Source organism: Vipera berus (genome assembly GCF_964194415.1).
Source record: "Vipera berus genome assembly, chromosome: 14".
In the NCBI taxonomy this organism is placed as follows: domain Eukaryota; kingdom Metazoa; phylum Chordata; class Lepidosauria; order Squamata; family Viperidae; genus Vipera; species Vipera berus.
The window spans coordinates 3077011-3099118 of NC_138217.1; the positions used below are offsets into that span (position 1 = coordinate 3077011).

The following is a 22108-nucleotide window of genomic DNA, read 5'->3' on the forward strand; positions in this document are numbered from 1 at the left end:
CTTTAGTGGCTTTGGTGCGGTGCCTGCCTCCCTTGAGGGTGCCCTGTCCAGGTGTCCCCCACCCCACCCCGAAAAGTTGAAGAGACCTGAAAGTTAGGAATGGGGCGGTGGGGAGGGGGGGTCAAGGGGAGGAGGGGGCGAACCCGGCTAAGCTCAGCTCTTCCGTTCTCCTTCCGACCGCTCGTTGGGCGAAAGTCTCCCCAGGCCGCCTCTGCCTGGCAGCGAACGCAAGTCTCGCTCGGCTGGACGCTCCCCCGGCCCCTGAAAGCCTCCGGGTTTAGATGCCCATTTGCGGGGCGCATTGAAAGCGGGTCTCCTGCTTGAGCAGGGGGGGGGTGGACTAGAAGTCCTCCAAGGTCCCTCCCAGCTCTATTCTGACCTTCAAGATGCCCAAACGCGGAATTTCCTGCGAAAGGCTGGACTACCCCCCCCCCCTGCAGAACCCGGCTGCTAGGAGGGGAGCCTCCCGTGCCTTGACCCGGGGGTCGGCTGGGTGGGGGGGGGTTGCCTTCGCGCCACGCCGGGGTGCGGGGAAGAGCCGTCCCGTCCCGCGGACCCAGGGGGCCGACACGGGGCTTCGCGTGTCGTGCGAAGCGCCGGGGGTAACGCGCAGACGGCCGCCCAGGGGGTCTCCCCCCCCACCCCCAGAGGGAAGCAGGGGGCAAGGCGGACCCCGGCGGGGCGGCTGTCCGTGCGGAGGAGCGCGGGGCGGGGGCGGGGGCGGCGCCAGGCGGCGGGCAGGTGAGCCGGGGAGTCGCCGGCCGGTCAACGCAGAAGCTGCGGCGTTGCCGAGCCCGAAGTTTCAGGGCTGCCGGCCAGCCCGGAGCGGGGACGGGCGGGGGCACCTGAAGGAGGCCCGGAGCCGCGGGCCGAGTCGCCTTCCCCCCCCCCCCCCGCCACCGCCCCTGCACCCCGAGACCCCCTCGGGCAGCCGCTCCGGAGCTGCGGCTCGTCATCTGGCCGGGTAAGAAGCGGGAAGGGGGGGGGCGGAGGGGGGGGGTCAGCTCGGCCCTGGTATTTCCCCCCCCCCGCGCAACTGCAACCCCCCGCTGGACTCTGCGGAGGGATCCGTCGCCCGGCCGCTGAAGGCGGGAGCTTGACCGAGCGCTGCGGATGCTCCCCGGGGCTGCAGCGACACCCCCCCCCCCGCGCTGGGCTCAGCCTGCGGTGCCCGCGAAGCCCCCTTCGGCCTCCCCCCCCCCGCATCCCGGTCCACTCTGCTCTTTCGGTGCGGCTTGGCGCGGGGGGGGGGCGCCTGAACAGCGCTGCCCCCGGAGGAAGCGACTGCAGGAGGCGGCAAAGTTGCCTGGGGGAGGCCGGGGGGGGGAAAGTGGTTTTTTTAAGCATCCCCCCTTCCTTGCCCCGCCTGACGACCGCGACCACATCGCGCGTCCTGGGAGAAAGCCCCGCAACCCGGCGCTACTTCTGGGAAGGGTCCCCGGTGCCCCCCCCCCCGCGTGCGATTGGCAGCCCAGAAGCCCTTCTTGGGCCAGCGCAGGAGCAAGGCGGGGTAATTCCTTCCTCGGCTCGCCCGGTTGGAGAAATGAGGGAACCCTTTGGGGAAAAAAAATGGGGAAAAGGCTGTTCGGGCCCTGAGTTCAGGTTCTACTGCCCATTTACAGATTCTGGGAATTTTACCGATGAGCCAAGTGGTCTCCTGGAGGAAGACAGTTTTAAATATTGAAATCTTGTTCTGGAGTCCTTTAAAAGAGCGATGGGAGTTTCCCTTTCTTTTCAGCTACTGTACCGCTGACAATCAGGTGCGCATCATTTGCAAGTCGGGGGGGGGGCACGTGCAGCGCTCCCCACCCCCTAAGGTTTCCATTTTGGAAGTAAAAAAAATCCGAAGTCTGATAGTAGCACCTTTTCAGACTTAAAAGTTTTCCGAATTAATTGCATTAAATGCTTCCGATGGTTGGCTACTACCGTGGACTAAAACAATATCTTCTACATTTTGGCGATGTGATTTTTTAAAACATCAGAAGGAGAAAATGCCAAACAGCTGCGATACTATTAATTGTGCTTATTTTAATTGGCACAAAATGTAGATGAAATAAAATAAAAATGAAGTAAAACAAACCAAATCATAATTGCAACCTGCAAACAAGCCCTTTGCTATTATTTTTTTGTCCTGGATCCCACCCCAGACTTTTTTGCATGAGGTTGAACAAAACTTCGGGCTACTTAGAGGTTACACTAAAGTCTTGTACTGGAGAGAGGGGATATTATTTTCTTCTTTTTCGCTTTTTAATGTCTTTAACTGTAAAGGGCATCTCCTGCCCCCCCCCCCCAGGTTCAAGCTGAAAATCCCAGGGGCCCCAGTCAGCCAGCAGGTGAGACGAGGGGGGAGGGGGAGGAAGAGGGCAGCCTGACTGTGGGAAGGCGGGCTCAGAAAAAAAAATGAAAGGGCACAGAAGAGCAGGATAGTGGAAAAGTTGCTTGACAAGGGAACTCTTCCAACTGGAACAGCCCCTAGTTGCTTTCACAGCTTATGACATAACTACTTTCCAGGAAAACCTAAAGATCATTCATATATCCGACCGGATTAGGTAAAATTTGTGGTTCAGTGAGGGTTTTAGCACATGGGGTGAACTGGGCAATCTCTTCCAAGCATTGTAGAGCTTATTGATTGAAGCAAGATCAGCCCCCACCACCCAAAAAAAGGAAAAAAAAGGAAAAAAAAGAATTTCTTTTGCTGTTTCAGGTTTAGTATGTTGTGCAGAGGTGTCATCAGGGCAGAATAAAAAAAACAAACAAACCCAAACAAACCCAATCCAAAACATCAAGAAGGACAGTGATTAATATTTATATGTAAGGATGTAGGTCTATACATATATTGTATGTAGTATGTTTAAATGTGTGTTATGTATGTGTACACTTTGAGAGCAAGCAACTAAATTTCATTTTTAAGGTGTGCCATTGTGCCCACAAGTAAAAAATGGCATAAAGGCTATCTGTCTGTCTGTCTCTATTATCTATCTCTATCCTCAAAATCTATATCTGTCTGTCTGTCTGTCTGTCTGTCTGTCTGTCTGTCTGTCTATCTATCTATCTATCTATCTATCTATCTATCTATCTATCTATCTATCTATCTATCTATCTATCTATCTATCTATCTCAACCTTCACATGATTTCCCATTCGATTCCTAATCAAATCCAGCCAAGGCTGAACATATTTTTCATCTGTCCTATGGCAGTGGGAAATTGGGCTGCTCAGACAAAGTTCATGCATATTTTTAAGCTGTGTGTTATATAATGTTTGTGCTGCAACACATCCACACATTTTAACTTGATAAGTCTCCCCTCCAAAGACACAATACTAGCTCTTCCAGCTTTCGGTTCAAAGTCTTGCAATGTCTCGGCAATTCATTTCCTTTATAAATTCATTTTCATTCAGCAGAGAGACATTAACATATCAGCTTCCAGACATCTTACGAAGCAGATGAAGCTGCACGTTGAAATTGGCAGGGCTCTGCTCTGATGTACAAGAGGCCTGAATCATGCACATTTGAATACATTGAAATGATGTGGCAGCTTTGTGCCCTGCCAGGGCTGACTGTGTGCTGGCTCAGGGAAGCTCGGCTGCTTGCTCTTGATTTCCCAGAGAGCAGCAGGCAAATAATAATAATAATAATAATAATAATAATAATAATAATAATAATAATAATAATAATAATAACAATAACAACAACAACAACAACAACAACAAACAACAACAACGATAACAATAACAATAATAATAATAATATAGTTGGAAGGGACCTTGGAGGTCTTCTAGTCCAACCCCCTGCTCAGGCAGGAAACCCTACCAACTAGGCCAATGCGCCTTCCTCTGGGGGCTCCTGATCTGCCCTCTTAAAAGTAGCCCACCGTGTGACAATCCTGGCCTTGTCTGGGCTTGGAAAACAAGCAGGGTTGGGTCTGCTACAGATGGGATGGGAGACCACCGGGATCACTCAGGGAAGTGCAAAAAGAAATGCTGGAAGAAGACAGGGCAAACCCTTTTGTGTCCCTAAGCAAGAATCTGATCCGGACATGCCTAGAAGCCACAGGGTAGCAAGGGAGTCAGGCCGATGGAAGGAGCGTGAAGCCTTCCCCTTCTTTTTCATGAGCGTGCAATGTCACATGCACGCGCAAAGGGGCAGCGGTGGGTGATGCTGAGATGCCGTTTCCTTCCTTCAGAGGGGAGCTTTGCTCTTGACTGGTGGGCAAAGGCTGGTTCAGACCCCCCCCCCTTCTGTTGGGTGGCTGACTGTGGAAAAGGCCCCGCTCCCAGGCGCCATCTGGGAAGGAGGAAGCCTGCAGGAGGAAGACTCCCTATGTGTCCCGCTTGCCTCCCCTGGCGAGTCGGCCCTTTGAAGGCCACGGAAGAGTGGGGAGCATTGAATTATTGAATTGCTTTTGGCACAGCAGCTCTTCTCCGGAGGCTGGGGGCTTCTGGGAATGACAGGCTCAGGCTGGGTGGCCAAAGACCCTGAGAGTCCATGTGGCAATGAGTGTGAGGATCCATGAGATTAAAGTGAGGCGAAGGACAGGGAGCACCGGACCCCAAGAAGCCTTCTGAAGGCCTTTTGGCTGCCTTGCGAGGGACCCAGGAATAGTTCTCCATCCATTGGAGCCACCACTGTAAAGGCTCTGCCTTCTGATTGGTGGGAGCAGAGGGGTCCCTGGAGCGCCTGGACAGGAGGCACTTCCCAACAAGAAGGCAATTTGAGGAGGGGTCACTGCTAAGAAGAGGAGAGAGGCAGCTATGCAGAGGGAAACATCTGGATGGAGGAGGCCAGAGATGGGCTCTGGCTGGGGAGTTGGTTTTGCTGCAGTTCTGGGGAGGGAATATTCTCAGGGCAACTAAATGATCTCTGGGTTCCCCCTGCCTGAAACCAGCTGAGCAGTCGCTGCCATAGAAGTTTATGAACATCCACAGGGCCACTGACTGCTTGCTGCAGGCACAGGCATTTGCCCTCCCCCTCCCGTTCCCCCGTGGTCACTGGGGATAATGGGATTTTGTACCCAACATTATATCTGGAAGGTAACAGCTGTGGAAAGGATGGTTTACTTTGTATTGATTGTAGTTAGACCCTTTGGTAGAAATCTGAATCTTGGTATATGGAGAGAAAAACATTCTCACCTCCATCTTTGCTTTTTATAAGTCTCCACCATGGTTCCCTCCCTCCCTCCCTCCCTCCCTCCCTTCCTTCCTTCCTTCCTTCCTTCCTTCCTTCCTTCCTTCCTTCCTTCCTTCCTTCCTTCCTTCCTTCCTTCCTTCCTTCCTCCCTCCCTCCCTCCCTCTCTCCCTTCCTTCCTTCCTTCCTCCCTCCCTCCCTTCCTCCCTTCCTCCCTCCCTCCCTCCTTCCCTCTCTCCCTTCCTTCCTCCCTCCCTCCCTCCCTTCCTCCCTTCCTTCCTCCCTCCCTCCCTCCTTCCCTCCTTAGTTCCAGGTTGCTTCTCTCCTTGATGAGTTTCCATCCATTGCCTTCCCTCACCCCACTCTTCAGCTGAGAAATTTTCTCAGCCCTTGAGGAATTAATCAGCAGTTTATGGATGCACCTTTGAAGTCTTCATTGCACCTCTTGCTTAATGATTAAATTGGGACGGCTGTCAGTCTTCCCCTCGGAAAGAGCACATGCAGGAGTTTACCTGCCAGGCTTCCCGTTCAGCAGATCTAATCTGGAGACCAATTTGCTGAAGCAGCAGCAGCAGCAGCAGCGGGAGGCAGGACTGGGCTGGAGGGCAAAGGTTGCTCCGTGCCCCTTCTGGAAGCCGGTCTTGAGTCTGCGGAGGAAGGAGAGCTGAAGTCCGTGGCCCTTCCTTCCCTAGGGCGAAGCTGTCCTCACCTGAAGGAGTAGCTGTGCAGGAGAACCTCCTGGGAGAACTTCTGAGGGGGCTGAGCTTGTCACCTACCCTTCCTTTAGTTCAGTCTCCCCAGCCCCCCCTCCCCAAATGTATCTCCAGCTGATTTGGCTGAACTTTCCCTCACCTGATGGCCAGGACACAACTATCCCGCCTTCATTTGGGTCCTCAGTGTCATGGAGGGCCAATTTCCAAGGGCTTGGATGTAGTTTTCGGGTTCTCAGTGGCCCCCTCCTACTGTTGGCTGGGACTCCCCTGCCGGCCCTCCCCAGCCTGAGAGGAGACTCTTTCTGAGCTGACCACCAGCAGAGACACCAACTTACTTCCAGATAACGCACAGGTTAGCGGCTTGCTGTATTGCAGGATCCTGGCCTATTGAGTTTAGTGGAACAAGTTCTGGGTAAAGAAACAGCGTCTGGCCCGATCGACTAACTGACCTTTGGTCTCTGCCAGCCTGGATTTGGTCTTTACTGGGTTTGGCCGTTTGATTTGGGAGCCTTTGAGGTACCTTGCCCTAGCCCGGAGGCTGCCTTAATCCAGGCAATCCCTCTCAGAAACTGGAAGAGAGGCATAGTGGTTAGATTTGAAGTCCAGCGAGGTTCATGGAACTGAGCCACACTCATTCTCGTGAACCTGGCGCGCAGGTGGCCTTCCAGAATTCGTGCTAAATGTTTGGAGGATGACATTGGATTTTCCTGAGGATCTCCAGGGAAAGGAGCCAGGCGCCAACTGTTCTTCAAGGATAAGCTTTTTCCTGAGAGGAGGATCCCTCTTGGCATCTCCCCTTGGGATTGAGCAAAAGGGTGCAAAGGCTGCCAAGAGAGAGAACTGGGCACCAACACGAAGGATGTTCACTGGGCTATCTTGCTTTATTGCTGTGTTTCTCAAGCCCTGTCAGCTTTTACCGGTCTACTATAGAGAGCGTCCTCTGGTGCTGTATTGTGGTTTGGTATGCTGGTCTGACAGCCACGGATAGGAAGGCATTACAGAGAGTGGTGAGCACAGCACAAGACATTGTGGGCTGTCCCCTGACACCTCTGGATGACCTCACCAGGGCTTACTGCCTTGGAAGAGTGAGGAAAATTCTCAGGGATGACTCACACCCTGGAAGGTATCTCTTTATTCTCCTACCATCGGGTAGGAGATACAGGAGTATAGCCAGCTGCACCAACAGGCTGAAGAACAGCTTTTATCCATGGGCTGTTAGGCTTTTGAACGGGAAATAATTTTATAAACTTTATGCATGATTGACTTGCGAGGCCGGTGCGTTGTGCAATTAGCTCACATGGTCTAATAAGATGGAGGGTTTGTTGTCACTGTGAGTTGGGGGGTGGGGGCACGAAGGGAGGCTCAGCCAATCTCAATGTATACATGGTTGTACTTTGACAATAAAGGTTCATTCATTCATTCATGTGTGGACTTCAGCTCCCAGAATTCTTGGCTGGCTGTGGATTTCTGGCAGTTGAAGTCCACATATCTTCAACTTTTGACAAGGTTGAGAAACATTAGTGGCAAGATGGATGCCTTGGAGAAAAAGCAGAGACGACCAAGCCCAGTTGCTTTAAAAATGTTGCTCAAGGCCCATCTTCTCAAGAAACTTCCAACTTGCTTAGAAATGGGTGAATCTAACCTGACAAGTCTAAACAGTGTTACCTTTTGCCCTTGAAGGCTGGGTCAGTGACATGGGAAACTTCACGCGCCCCCCCCGCCCTTCCTTTCCTGCTGAAGGTTTATTGCCTTTTCCATTTGCTTCTTGTAAAGATAAGGAAGGAAATGAGGTACATCGGAAGATTCCTGAGGGTGGAATGACCCTGCAGCTTAGCCAGGGACACACACTCACCAACTGGCCCAAAAGCTTCTGAAGGGCAATTGGGGGGAAGAGGCAGGCCCAGCGGTGCCCCAGGGCTGCCACTTTGATCTTCAGGCTCTCTAGATACCTAGAACCTATCTCTGCCTCTTCTAGATTCTGGTTGCCACAGCAGCAAGAGACACAAACAGGGACTCAGCCCAGGATCAGCCATCGTGCAGCAAAACATGAGTTGCTTGATGGTGAAATGGGCGGCATATAAATTTAATAAACAAACGAATATGGTTTGTAAACCACTGGATTGTATGAAGGTAGCGGGGAAGATATTTTGCCCTGTTGTTACTCGATCAACCCCTCCACCATGCTGATCCCCCGCTGGGGCTCCATGTCGACTGGAAGGTCTTTGGGTCCTTACAGAAAATAAGGGCCTGAGATGAAGTTGTGACCATTTGTATGTGCATCACAACACCCTTAACATGGGAAAGGCTTTCCTTAGTCCCTGGTGGCCACCATCTTGACTTTATGGACCCCGTGGATACCCTTATAACATTCAACTCTGGAGGGGGAGAGAACGTGGTCAAATGATGCTTATGCTACTAGCAGCCAGATGGCTTTTTTCTTTGATGTGTGACAACCACAAAGGAGGGCAAAGTTTCTCTGTGTGGGAAATGGGAATCAGAGCTTAGCCCTTGCCCTGGCTAGGGTTTCTTTCTGGATCCCATTTCCCCTAGAAGTTTGTCTGTAGGGAGAAAAGCTCTCCCAGAACCAAGCTCTGAATTAATGTGTGTGTGTGTGTGTGTGTGTGTGTGTGTGTGTTACAACCCTAACCCTAACCCTGAGAAGAGATGGGTGTTCAGAATAACAGAAAAGGCCTTGGAGGTCATCTAGTCGAACCCTCTGCTCAAGCAGAAGATTCTGTTCCAGAAAAATGGCTGTCTGGTCTCTTCTTGAAAACTTCCAGTGATGGAACGCCCACAATGTCTGAAGGCAAGCCTTTCCACTGATTAATTGTTCTAATTAACAGGAAATTTCTCCTTATTTCTAAGTTGGATCTCTGCCCATTACTTCTTAGCCTGTCTTCCGGTGCCTTGGAAAATAAGTCAATCCCGTCTTCTCTGTAGCAGCCCCTCAGATATTGGAAGACTGCTATCATGTCGCCCTTAGTCCTTCTCCTTGTTACACTAGACACACCAAGTTCCTACAATTCCTCATCAGACGGTTTCACCTCCAGTCTCCTAATCATCTTTGTGGCTCTTCTCTGCACACTTCCTGGTGTCTCAGCATCTTTTTTGTATCATGGTGGCCAAATTCCAAGCGTGATCTTACCTCACACTTGGTGAGTCTCGCTGTTCCCTTTTGCAAGACAGCTATTTTCACATGAAGTTTTCACAGGAAACTATGAATAAGGCCATCATTTAAAACTAATTGAGAAAGTCATTCATTCCTTTCAGACAGATCTTTGTGAGTTCCCTGCTGTTCTAAGCCAAGGAAACAAAATGGATATTTGGGGTTTAATAAATATCAAGAGGGCATCCAGGACTTCACATGCATTGTGCAAGCTATGGCCATCATTTTACCTTTGGTGTTTCCCCACTACCCCCATCCACTCCTGGAAAGCAATAAGTTTTTAAATAACCTTCTCCGGCCTGGTTTTTTCTAGGTGGGTCTCAAAATCAGAGTCAACCTCTCTTCTCCAGGTGGTGGCATCTTGGTGGGAGTGCCATGTTTAGGGTGCTTGCTTGGCTTCCAAGTCTAGCCTCCAGCCTTGGTGGTCTGCTAAATCCTAAGGAGGAGGGTCCCCATCTTGGGGCCGGTCACAGTTGCCCAGCGGTTGCCCTTGACAGCAGGGCAGAGGCACTGCCATCGCTCTCCACCCCTGGAGCCTGGCCAGTGGCTGAGAAGGCATTTGGCGAGGCTGGCAGGTCAGGGAGACTGGCATTAGGGGACCAATTTTTGTAGAGCTATGGAAGCTGTGCCACTGTGTGACAGTCCTGTGGGCACGAAATCCTGGTTGCCTGAGAAAGAGCCAAGATTTCAAATGACCTTACTTGACGTCTAGAACTCATTGCATTTTTTATCCCACCCAGGTCACCAAAGAAGCCATAGCATGAGCCAAGTACCAATGAGAGGCCTGGTTTTGTGGAAAGCCATTCAGCAGCGGCCACCATGGTGACTTTCCCCGGCTCCCGTCGCTTGTTGGCTGGCTTGGAGGTCCTCACCCCCCAGAGGCTGGGCTGAAGGTGCCGTTTCTTCCCTCAGTCCGTCCATTGCCGGACGGCTTCTGCTGCTTGATTCACCATGGGAGGATGTTTCTCCAAACCCAAACCAGGTGAGCTGTTTCTGCAAAGCTTTCTGGCTCCACGGCCCAAACGTGGCCTCTTTTGTGCAGAATTGTGATTAAACTAGACCAGGCATGCCAGCGGCCTTTCTGCCAACAGAGTCCGTGGAGAATTTCAACGTGGCGGGATTGCTAAAGCAATTGGCTAATCCCCTGGAAACTTCATTTCATGCAAGCATAATTCTTTAATAGAAGATTAAGAACCTTTCCTGGAAAACGGTGGGGATCAAAGGCCTGTGTGTCTCTCTGTGTGTGTGTGTCTTCCTGGAGGAGCAGTCGGAGATCGAGTCTCATGGGAAAGAGAGGCCAAAGCTGGCGGAGAATAAAGCCCTTTTAAAGTTGGCACCGGGCATCAGTTAGGGCTGAGTGTCAGTGCAGGAAAACCTTTGCCCGAAGCAGGTGGCCAATTTCTCTGCAAATCCCTTGCACGTCGACTGAATCATAAGATGTGAGTCCACTCAGCTATTAAAGCCACGCCTGAGAGATAGCGCTCCAACCCTCCACTTGTCTATGGAGATTCTCTGTCCTCCAGGTCATGGAGGTGTCTTTTCGAAAGGCAACTGGACTTTCTTGTTTTTCCTTGAAGAGGGTTCACTTCTCATCCAAGAAGCTTTTTCAGCTCCACCTGAAGTCCTCGCTCTTTCCAATGTGGGTCCTGCTGACCAATTAATCTAGATTTCCAAAATAAGATGTTTTTCTAGCATTCAGCTGAAAACTCTCTTCCTGTAGCTTACATCCGTTCCATGATGCCTCTTCCTACTGTCTAGAGCAGCGTTTCCCAACCTTAGGAACTTGAAGATGCGTGGACTTCAACTCCCAGAATTCCCCAGCCAGCTATGCTGGCTGGGGAATTCTGGGAGTTGAAGTCCACGCATCTTCAAGTTCCTAAGGTTGGGAAACGCTGGTCTAGAGGGCGAGGGGAGACATTGGGTGACCCCTGTTAGGTATTCGGAGAGGACCATCCAGTCCTTCTTCACTTTTCTCTTTTAGTTTTTCAGTTTTCTCTTTTCTCTTTCTCAGTTTGCCCTTCACTGAACTATTCTGGATTCTTTTTTTTTTAATCCCATTTATATCCCGCCCTTCTCCGAAGACTCAGGGTGGCTTACAATCTAAGAAGCACAAATCAATGTGCTTAGCAATAGCCTTCATTCTATGTATATGCCTGCTTATGAGGGCTTTCGCCCCCCCAAGCAACATTATTACAAAGTCAGCTTATTGCCCCCAACAATCTGGGTCCTCATTTTACCTACCTCGGAAGGATGGAAGGCTGAGTCAACCTTAATTCTGTTAAGCTTATTTAGTTTTAACATGTGTTAGAGGTTTCTATATGTCTTGGATTGTTCTGTAAATTCAGTTTATTTACTTAATTATTTTTTTTTATCAATCTATTTATTTGCTAACACTTGCATTTACCCACTTACAAATGTTCTTGATGGCTAACATCAGTTTTAACATATTAAGTGGAAATAATCATCATAATATAAAAATGCCTGTAAATAACAGAATCACATAAGAAACAGTAGAGTATAAACATTTTACTTATTTTAAGTTTACTTTAAGTATTTTAAATAATTGGAGAGCCAGAGCACATGAATTTCAAAGGGAAAAAGAATCCATCTTGCTTGGCAGGGGGAGCTGAGAGCATCTCTTCGTGAACAGGAACGGTAGATCACCTAGGGAGGAGATCTTGTCAGCTGCCACATAGAGATTTACAAGTAACAACCAGCACCTTAAACTCCACCTAGAAACAAACCGTAACAAAAAAAAGCTGTGCTTTGCATCTTCTTAAGTTTCCAAATAGTCTTAAAGAGCCCCAGAGAATAGAAAAGAATAGAATAGAATAGAATAGAATAGAATAGAATAGAATAGAATAGAATAGAAAAGAAAAGAAAATATAGAATAGAATAGAATAGAATAGAATAGAATAGAAAATATGGAATAGAATAGAATAGAATAGAATAGAATAGAATAGAATAGAATAGAATAGAATAGAATAGAATAGAATAGAATAGAAAAATAGAATAGAATAGAATGGAATGGAATGGAATGGAATGGAATGGAATGGAATAGAATAGAATAGAATAGAATAGAATAGAATAGAATAGAATATATGGAATAGAATAGAATAGAAAAATAGAATAGAATGGAATGGAATGGAATGGAATGGAATGGAATAGAATAGAATAGAATAGAATAGAATAGAATATATGGAATAGAATAGAATAGACTGGAAGGGACCTTGGAGGTCTTCTAGTCCAACCCCCTGCTAAAGCAGGAGACCCTATATCATTTCAGAAAGTTGCTGTCCAGTCTCTTCTTAAAAATCTCAGTAATGTAGGACCCACAACGTTTGAAGGCAAGCTGTTCCACTGGTGTTGCAGTAGTCCAGCTGTGAGGTAATAAAAGGATGAGTGGCTATTGCTAAGTCTTCTTCTTCTAAAACAACTGCGGCTTGGGAATATACCATTCTGGAGTGGCCAAGGGCTTAAATCAGCTGGATCCATGCACTTAGGAAGGAGACCATTGGAAACCAGGCAGAAGTTGCTTAGCTTGGTTGCATTGAGAGCATTCTCACCCCCATTCCCACTCTCCTAAATTCTTCACTGCTATTCTGGTTCCCAGAAGGAGCCGGGTGGAGGCAAGCATCCACCTCACACATGCCTTCACACCCTGTGAAGAAGCTGTCCTCTTCACCAGCTTCCAAGAATCTCAGGTCCTTTCTCAAGACACTCAACAAATGGTTTCCACGTTTTGACACTGTCATGGAACAGTATAAACCAGGGGCAGGCAACCTTGGCTCTTTTATGACTCATGGACTTCAACTCCCAGAATTCCTGAGCCAGCATAGCTGACTCAGGAATTCTGGGAGTTGAAGTCCACGAGTCATAAAAGAGCCAAGGTTACCTACCCCAGGTATAAACTGTGTGCATTTTAGGCTCTATGTCAGGGATTTTCAACCAGTGGTATGGGTACCACCTGTGGTACATTGGCACCTGGCAGGTGGTACGCAACCATCCTAGAAAAGTAGCAGGAGAGGGGAATGAGCTGAACCGATGGCAGCACCGCATAAGCCTGAGTGAAAGATGGCTGGAGCTGCAGGGCTGTCAGGAGCCCGGCGCTGATCTTGGCGCTTCTGCTGAGCCCAGAAGAAGCACCGATTAGCTGGAATGTTGCAGCATCTCCAGGGTCTTGTGATTTACCTTCAGATGCTTGGCAACTGATTCATATTTATGACGGTCACAGTGTCCCAGGATCATGTGAAGTGACCAAAACCTACTGCAACCACACAGCAGACGGGGGGAATAAAAACCAAACACCCTCCCGCCCCACCCCCACTGCTAATCCTCAACAGAAATGCTTACAACAATGAAAACCTCGGACTGGAGGAAGAGCGCCACCGAGCAGGTGCCATTGTAACTTTGAACAGTCACTAAGTGAACTGTTGTAATTTGAGGACTATCTGTACTTCATCACTTTCTTCCTTTTTTTTGGGTCATCAAGTTTTTGACACCTTGCTAGGTGACTGGTGGTACTTGGATGTTGCCATATCCTAAAAGTGGTACAATGAGTGAAAAGGTTGAAAAGCCCTGCTCTATGTATCATGCCAACCCTGAAAATGGATTTCTTCAGTGACTAGGTTAAGAGAGTTGAGCAAAGGTATGTCCTGGGAAATCTGGTTGACTCTCGTTTATGGCTGAGCTATTAAGGCTGCAAGGGACGCGGTGGCTCAGTGGGTTAGGACGCTGAGCTTGTCGATCAGAAGGTCAGCAGTTTGGCGGGTCGAATCCCGAGTGCCGCATAACAGAGTGAGCGCCTGTTACTTGTCCCAGCTTCTGCCAACCTAGCAGTTCGAAAGCACGTAAAAATGCAAGTAGAAAAATAGGGACCACTCCGGTGGGAAGGTAACAGTGTTCTGTGCGCCTTTGGCGTCTAGTCATGCCGGCCACAGGACCACGGAGACGTCCTCGGACAAGCGCTGGCTCTTCGGCTTTGAAATGGAGATGAGCACCGGTCCCTAGAGTTGGAAACGACTAGCACGCATGTGCGGGGGAACCTTTACATTTACCTTTATTAAGGCTGCAGGGAGGGGGGGGAAGGGAGGACTTAAGAGGAGAGATGAGTTAGAACATGGATCTCCAAATTTGGCAACTTTAAGACTTGTGTAATTCAAGTCCCAGAATTCCTCAGCCATCCATCTCATTCCAAAGTCAAACACCTCATCTCCAGAGGAGAAGACGTGGCAGATCAGGCACTTCAAAGATAATTGTAAGCATCATCAGTGATTTTTTTTTGTCTTTACATTATCAAAAAGAACCAAGATCAGGCATGTTCTATATTTCTAGTTGCTTCTGGAGCTAGGACAAAATACCTGAAATTCTTCAGTCCGCAAAGGACGAGTCAGAATCATTCACACAGTTTGCTGGGAACCCCTCTCCACCTTTCACAGCGAAAGGATTTAGCTCTGCACTGCACAGAGGCTGCCCCCCTATATTCTGCTGGGTCAGCCTATCTGTGTTCCTTGGGGGACCTGGAGTTGAGTAGGCCTACTTACAACAGGGGTCAGCATCTGGCTCTGGGGGGTGGGGTCTTAATCTAGGCTCCATGGGCCGCCTTGGGGGCCCGGATGGGGAAAAAAGTGAGGAAGTTCTTTCCTGAGCTGGCTCAAGAATTCTAGGACAGGGGTCAGCAACCTGAAAGAGCAAAAGAGCCACTCGGAACCAGTTCCATCACACACACAAAAAAGTGGAAGCCGCAAATTGTGCGCATGCGCACGCACATGGGCAGAACAAGGCAAAACGTGCACGGACGAAGGCAGCAGCTCTCCAAACGGGGCGGCGGAGGTTTGGAGAGCTGCCTCCGCCGCCCCGTTTGGAGAGCTGCTGCCTTTGTCAAACACGGACGAAGGCAGCAGCTCTCCAAACTTCCGCCTCCCTGTTTGGAGAGCTGCTGCGTTCGTCCACGTTTGAAAGAAACACGGATGAACACAGCAGCTCTCCAAACGTGGAGGCGGAGGTTTGGAGAGCTGCGCAGCTCTCCAAACCTCCACCTCCCCGTTTGGAGAGCTGCTGTGTTAGTCCGTGTTTGAAAGAAACAGGAACGCAGCAGCTCTCCAAACGGGGAGGCGCTGCATTCGTCCGTGTTTGAAAGAAACACGGACGAACGCGTCCGTGTTTCTTTCAAACGCGGACGAACGCAGCGCCTCCCCGTTTGGAGAGCTGCTGTGTTCGTCAAACATGGACGAAGGCAGCAGCTCTGCAAACGGGGTGGTGTAGGTTTGGAGAGCTGCGCGCGCAGCTCTCCAAACCGCCGCCGCCCGTTTGGAGAGCTGCTGCGTTCGTCCCACTTTTTTCCCAGAACGGCGGAGGAGGACTGGGAGCCGCAGGAGACGGCTTAAAGAGCCGCATGCAGCTCCGGAGCTGCGGGTTGCCGACCCGTGTTCTAGGAGATGAAGTCCATAGGTTGCAACGGGCCATTTTTTCCCACCTTTGCTCCATTGCCTACTAATTCTTTTTAATATATTTAATAACTGTATTTGACCGTACTACCTGTAGCCCTCGACTTACAACAGTTCGTTTAGTGACTGTTCAAAGTTACAACGGCCCTGAAAAAAGTGACTTTTTCACGCTTAACGACCGTTGTAGCATCCCCAGGGTCACAAGATCAAAATTCAGACACTAGGCAACTGACTCATAGTTATGATGGTTGCGGCATCCCAGGGGTGTGTGTGTGTGTGTGTGTGTGTGTGTGTGTCACTTGATCCCCTTTTGCGACCTTCTGACAAGGAAAGTCAATTGGGGGAAGCCGGATTCACTTAACAATTGTGCTGCTAGCTTAAAACAGCAGTGATTCACTTAACCAGTGTGGCAAGAGCGGTTGTAAAATGGGGCAAAAACCCCACTTAACAAATGTTTCACTTAGCAACAGGAATTTTGGGCTGAGTGGTGGCCATCAATTGGGGACTAGCTGTAGTTTGACTCAGTATTAGAAAGAAGGAATGGAGTCTGAGAGCCAGAATGGGAAGCTGCAAAAAACATCTTGAAAAAAAGCAACCTCCAACCTGCTTTGATGTTGTCAGGAAGACAACCTGAGTTTGGTTTGCAGACTTTCTGTTGATGGTTCCCGGTGCATCAGGCCGAGGTTTGCACCGGGCGGCCTTTTTAGAGGAAAACTGCCTGTCCGTTTTCGCCTCTGTCAGGTCCTCCTTGCATCCAGGCTGAATCTGCTATTTTGAGCAATCTGGCTCCGTTTATCTTAGGAGCCGGTTGCTTTGCTGGATTGCAGCCTGGAAAGATGACAATAAAAAGAGGATTAAGACTAGAGATTGTAAAGTTGCTTACTTCACTGGACGAATGGAAAAGTTCCCAAGATAATTCATGAGAATTGCTTTCACTAGTCCAAAGTGTCATCAGTGCAGTAATCCATTCCTTGCAAGGGCCAGGCAATTTTGTTTAGAAACAATTAGGAAGCCCTCATGTTTATTAAATGCCTTGCGGGGGAAAATCTGCTAAGTCTTCAGGATCTCTCCCCGTTCCCAGCTTTTCATTCTGCCAACGCGGCTCTTTTGGTCTTCAGGTTTTGACTGGCCTGGGGAGGGCAGGGCTGTATGAGGAGGAGGGACTGGAGGAAAACCTGCCAAGAAGGTATCCAAGTCTGATCAAAGGGTGAGGAAATTCGCTCATTGGTCCTGCTAAGTAACCTTTCTGAGCGAACTCAGCAGCTCCACCAGCCGAGCAGTTTCCATTCTTGTCAAACTGAAGGTGCAAAAGCCAATGCACAACTTGTTCTGCCTTCTCATCTGCGTCAACAGATCATCATCTAGAAACAAATAAAGTTATAAGTAAAACCCAGCCCTGGTTTGTTAAAAACAGATCGTGCCAAAGCAATCTTATTTCATTCTTTGACAAAGTGGCTAAATTAGCAGACCAGCAAAATGCTGTGGACGTAGTATACTTAGATTTCAGTAAGGCATTCGACAAAGTAGACCACAATCTACTGCTTGGTAAGCTAGAAAAAGGTGGAATAGACAGCATCACCACCAGATGGATTTTTAACTGGCTGACAAACCACACTCAAGGAGTTGTCCTTAATGGCGCTACGTCTACATAGAGGGAAGTAAGGAGTGGAGTGCCACAAGGCTCCATCTTAGGCTCAGCACTCTTCAATATCTTCATAAATGACTTGGATGAGGGAATAGAAGGGGAACTCATCAAATTTGCAGATGACACCAAGCTGGCAGGAATAGCCAACCCCTAGAAGACAAGTTCAGGATCCAAAAAGACCTTGGCAGACTTAAACAATGGGCCCTATCCAACAACATGAAAATTAATGTGGAGAAAAGCAAGGTTTTACATTTAGGCAGGAAAAACCAAAGGTACAAGATTAGGTGACCTGGCTCAAAAATGGTAACTGCGAGAGGGACCTTGGGGTCCTAGTGGACGATCACTTAAATATGAGCCCGCAGTGTGCAGCAGCAGCAAAAAACCAATGCAACCCTTGGTTGTATAAACAGAGACATAGAATCAAAATCATGTAAAGTATTAATACTACTTTATAAAGCCTTAGTAAGGCTACACCTGGAATACTGCGTTCAGTTTTGGTCACCACATTACAAAAATGATGCTGAGAGTTTGGAAAAACTTCAGAGAAGAGCAACTAAGAGGATCAGAGACTTAAACATACAAATAACAGCTGCAGGACTTGGGTTTGGCTGTGCTGTGATTCAGGGTCAGCCTGTGGGTTCGGCAGTTGGGTCGGACGACTCAGAGGAGGAGGAGGGGGGTGTTGAAGAGCTTGCTGATGATGGCTTTGAGGCTCCGCAGAGCCCTCAGCCAGGCCCCTCCCACCTGGTGGAGACCCAGCTGTGTGAGCCTGACAGCGTGGATGAAGATGACCCACAGCTGGCCCTGTTCAAGGACGCCTGACGCAGGAGGCAGTCAATCAGGAGTAAACAGAGGAAGGCAATGGGGCACCTCGGAAGGAGGCAGAGAGAAGCCACGCCCTGAACTGTATTTAAGGGGAATGTGTGGGAGGGCTGGTTTGCTGAAGGCAACCGCTCGGATAGTTCCTATTTCATGGTTGGTGTCTGTTTTATGTTAATAAATTTGGCAGGCTTTATTCCAGCCTCTTGCCGTTTGTAAAGGGGTTGTCCCTGCCTTTTCTGCAGGGCCGGTAGCAGGCTGGTACAGAACAGGCTAGTTAAAGAAAAGAAGAAACAGGGGAGACATGACAGCAGCGTTCCAGTATCTGAGGGGCTGCCACAAGGAAGAGGGGGTCACGTTATTCTCCAAAGCACCAGAGGGAAGGACGAGAAACAATGGATGGAAACTAATCAAGGAGAGAAGCAACCTGGAATTAAGGAGAAAGTTCCTGACAGTGAGGACAATCAACCAGTGGAACAGCTTTGCCTTCATACGTTGTGGGTGCTCCATCACTGGAGACTGGACAGTCACTTGTCTGAAATGGTATATATATAGTCTCCTGCTTGAGCAGGGGGTTGAACTAGAAGACCTCAAAGGTTCCTTCCAGCTCTATTCTGATTGATTGATTGATTGATTGATTGATTGATTGATTGATTGATAGTTGTTGGTCAAGTGAACTATGATCAGCAGAGTTCCTCAGTTGCTCTAGCGGCCTCTCCAATTCTCACCATCTTCCTCTAGGCCTGGGCCAGCCTTTCCTTTTTGCTGAGGTATTCAAAAGTCCTTTTTTTGTGCTTTAGCCTTTCTGTCTTGCTGCAGATACCAGCGTTACATTCATTGAACCATTTTTTATTTCCTTTTGATCCTTAAGATAGGATGAAAGCTCTCAGGGCCTCTATTTGTAATGGAAACTCAATTCCCTCCACTCCACAAGACTGGACCACCTTTATTTTTATAGTAATTTTATTAAGAGATAGAAACCATGCAAAACTAAGAAGAATAAAACAATAAAAAGAAAAGTGGAAAGTGCAGAAAAAAATTAAAGAACAGATAGTAATAAATTTATTTAAATAGTGAAGAAAAGGAAAGTGAGTATAGAAAGAAATTTTTTTTTAAATTCCATTTATATCCCGCCCTTCTCCGAAGACTCAGGGCGGGTTACAAGCTTAGCAGTAGCCTTCATTCTATGTATATGCCTGCTTATTAGGGCTTTCACACACACCCAAGCGGCATTTTAAGAAGAGACTGGCCAGCCATCTGAAATGGTATAGGGCAGGGGTCTTCAAACTTGGCCCTTTTATGACTTGTGGACTTCAACTCCCAGAATTCCCAGAATTTTATTATTTTAATCCCATTTATATCCCGCCCTGCTCTGAAGACTCAGGGCGGCTTACAATCTAAGCACAAATCAAATGTGCTTAGCAATAGCCTTCATTCTATGTATATGCCTGCTTATTAGGGCTTTCACACACCCCCAAGCGGCATTATTACAAAGTCAGCTTATTGCCCCCAACAATCTGGGTCCTCATTTTACCTACCTCGGAAGGATGGAAGGCTGAGTCAACCTTGAGCCTGGTGGGACTCGAACCTGCAATAATGGCAGGCAGCTGGTGTTACATTTGATGGAAACATCTGTCCATCAGGCAATGTGTATTGTGCATTACAATGCATGAAAATCTTCCTTCCCAACTTCAAAGCATTATCAGTCAGATGGATTTATAGATGCCTAAAATATAATTTGTCAGTTATGGCAGGCTGGCTGAGGAATTCTGGGAGTTGAAGTCCACAAGTCATAAAAGAGTCAAGGTTTTTTTTTTTTAATCCCATTTATATCCCGCCCTTCTCCGAAGACTCAGGGCGGCTTACAATCTAAGCACAAATCAATGTGCTTAGCAATAGCCTTCGTTCTATGTATATGCCTGCTTATTAGGGCTTTCGCCCCCCCCCCCAAGCGGCATTATTACAAAGTCATCTTATTACCCCCATTTTACCTACCTCGGAAGGATGGAAGATTCCCCTTCTTCACAAAAAGGTGTGAACAATTTCAGTAACTTATCACCTTCTTTTATAATACAACGAATTATCTCTTCTTCCAATATTCTGACTCTTATCCATTAACAAATCCTTAAAAATTCATTGTTCCTTCCTAGTCAGCTAAAGTTAATTAAGGGTTACCAAGGATAACAACATTATCGGACAACATGTTAAAATAGAAACCATCAACTTGAGATGCCTTTTACTTTGAACAGTAAATTTAATCAAATAATGTCCCAGAACTGGATTTCTTTTCATTTTTTCTTTCTTTCTTCTCACAAAATTATTTAAACATTTAACAAATCTCTTTTCTAAATAAATAAAAAATAGGAAATGTGTGAGTCTCCTTCAATCCTTTGTGAAGTAAATTTTAATTACAGGTTTAAGGGATTTTTAAATTTTTTTAAAAAAAAATAAGCAGCAATTGGGTGATTGGTTTTAGAAAGTTACAAATTTGTGGATCCAGATGGATTTAAAATAAGATTTTGAAATTAATTATAAGAATATTTTGAAGGGGAAAACATTGTTATTTTGAATTGTTAAAAATAAGAACATGATAGGAACTTTGAAGGTTGGACTCTAGAGGAAATGAATGAATGAACCTTTATTGTCAAAGTACAACCATGTATACATTGAGATTGGCTGAGCCTTCCTTGAAAAATGCTTAAATTTGACTTACTAATACAGAATGGAGCAAAATACTTTAATGTTGGATATAAACAATGGACCCAGAAGATAATTTTAAGATAATTTTGTCTGGTATTAAACACAGGCTATATTTAAAAGATATAACAACAACAACAACAACAGCAACAGCAACAGCAACAGCAACAGCAACAACAACAACAACAACAACAACAACAACAACAATAATAATAATAATAATAATAATAATAATAAAAAAAATAAAGTTGGAAGGGACCTTGGAGGTCATCTAGTCCAACTCCCTGCTCAGGTAGGAAACCACCATTTCAGACAAATGGTTGTCCAGTCTCTTCTTAAAAATTTCCAGTGTTGGAGCATTCACCACTTCTGGAGGCAGGTTGTTTCACTGGTTAATTGTTCTAACTGTCAGGAAGTTTCTCCTTAGTTCTAGGTTGCTTCTCTCCTTGATTAGTTTCCATCCATTGCTTCTTTGTCCTGCCTTTGGGCGCTTTGGAGAATAGCTTGACTCCCTCTTCTTTGTGGCAACCCCTGAGATATTGGAAGACTGCTATCATGTCCCCCCTTGTCCTTCTCTTCATTAAACTAGACATACCCAATTCCAGCAGCCATTCCTTATATGTTTTAGCCTCCAGTCCCCTGATAATCTTTGTTCCTCTTCTCTTCACTCTTTCTAGAGTCTCAACCTCTTTTTTACATCGTGGTGACCAAAACCGGATGCAGCATTCCAGATGTGGCCTTACCAAGGCATTGTAAAGTGGTATTAACACTTCACGTGATCTTGATTCTGTCCCTCTGTTAATGCAGCTGTTGTGTTGTAGTGGATTCTTGGGAAGCAGGAGGCAAGAGGTCCACACAGGAACATTGCTTTATTGAAGGAACAGGAACAGAACTGAATCAGAGGCTTCTACACAGCTATTTATACAGTTGGCCACTAGGCGGCAGCCAATAGGTTTAAAGGAACCTATTCCTGCCCCAGAGCCATCCAATGATCGTCCAGGAGACTGCATGTCTGGGCAGCCAGCGACCATTACACAGACACTTTAATTAAGCAATCTCAAGCAGCATTCAAAGACAGGTGAAAACAGTTCAAGTAAAAGACCCAATGCATTACAATACAATACATTACAATACATTACTGTGTTGGCTCTTTTGGCAGTTGCAGCACACTGCTGGCTCATATTTAAGTGATTGTCCACTAGGACTCCAAGATCCCTGTCACAGTTGCTACTATTGAGCAAGGTACCACCTATACTATACCTGTGCATTGGGTTTTTCTTGCCTAAATGTAGAACCTTACTTTTTTCACCACTGAATTTCATATTGTTAGATAGTGCCCAATGTTCAAGTTTGTCCAGATCCTTCTGTATCTTAAGCCTGTCTTCTGGAGTTTTGGCTATTCCTGCCAAGTTGGTGTCATCTGCAAATTTGATGAGTTCCCCATCTATCCCCTCATCCAAATCATTAATGAAGATATTGAAGAGCACTGGGCCCAGAA

At 47.5% G+C, this 22108-nt stretch overlaps 1 protein-coding gene across 2 annotated transcripts in view; it reads left to right on the plus strand.

Annotated features, from left to right (window-relative positions):
* Positions 1-9954: 9954 nt before the first annotated feature.
* Positions 9955-22108, plus strand: part of AIFM3 (AIF family member 3) — a gene marked incomplete at its 5' end in the record, with an annotated part of 55041 nt that continues 42887 nt past the window's right edge. For both annotated transcript variants that reach the window (XM_081339135.1, XM_081339136.1), the window contains one exon: positions 9955-9985. In XM_081339135.1, the coding sequence (XP_081195261.1) occupies positions 9955-9985 (31 nt within the window). The remainder of the gene's footprint in view (positions 9986-22108) is intronic.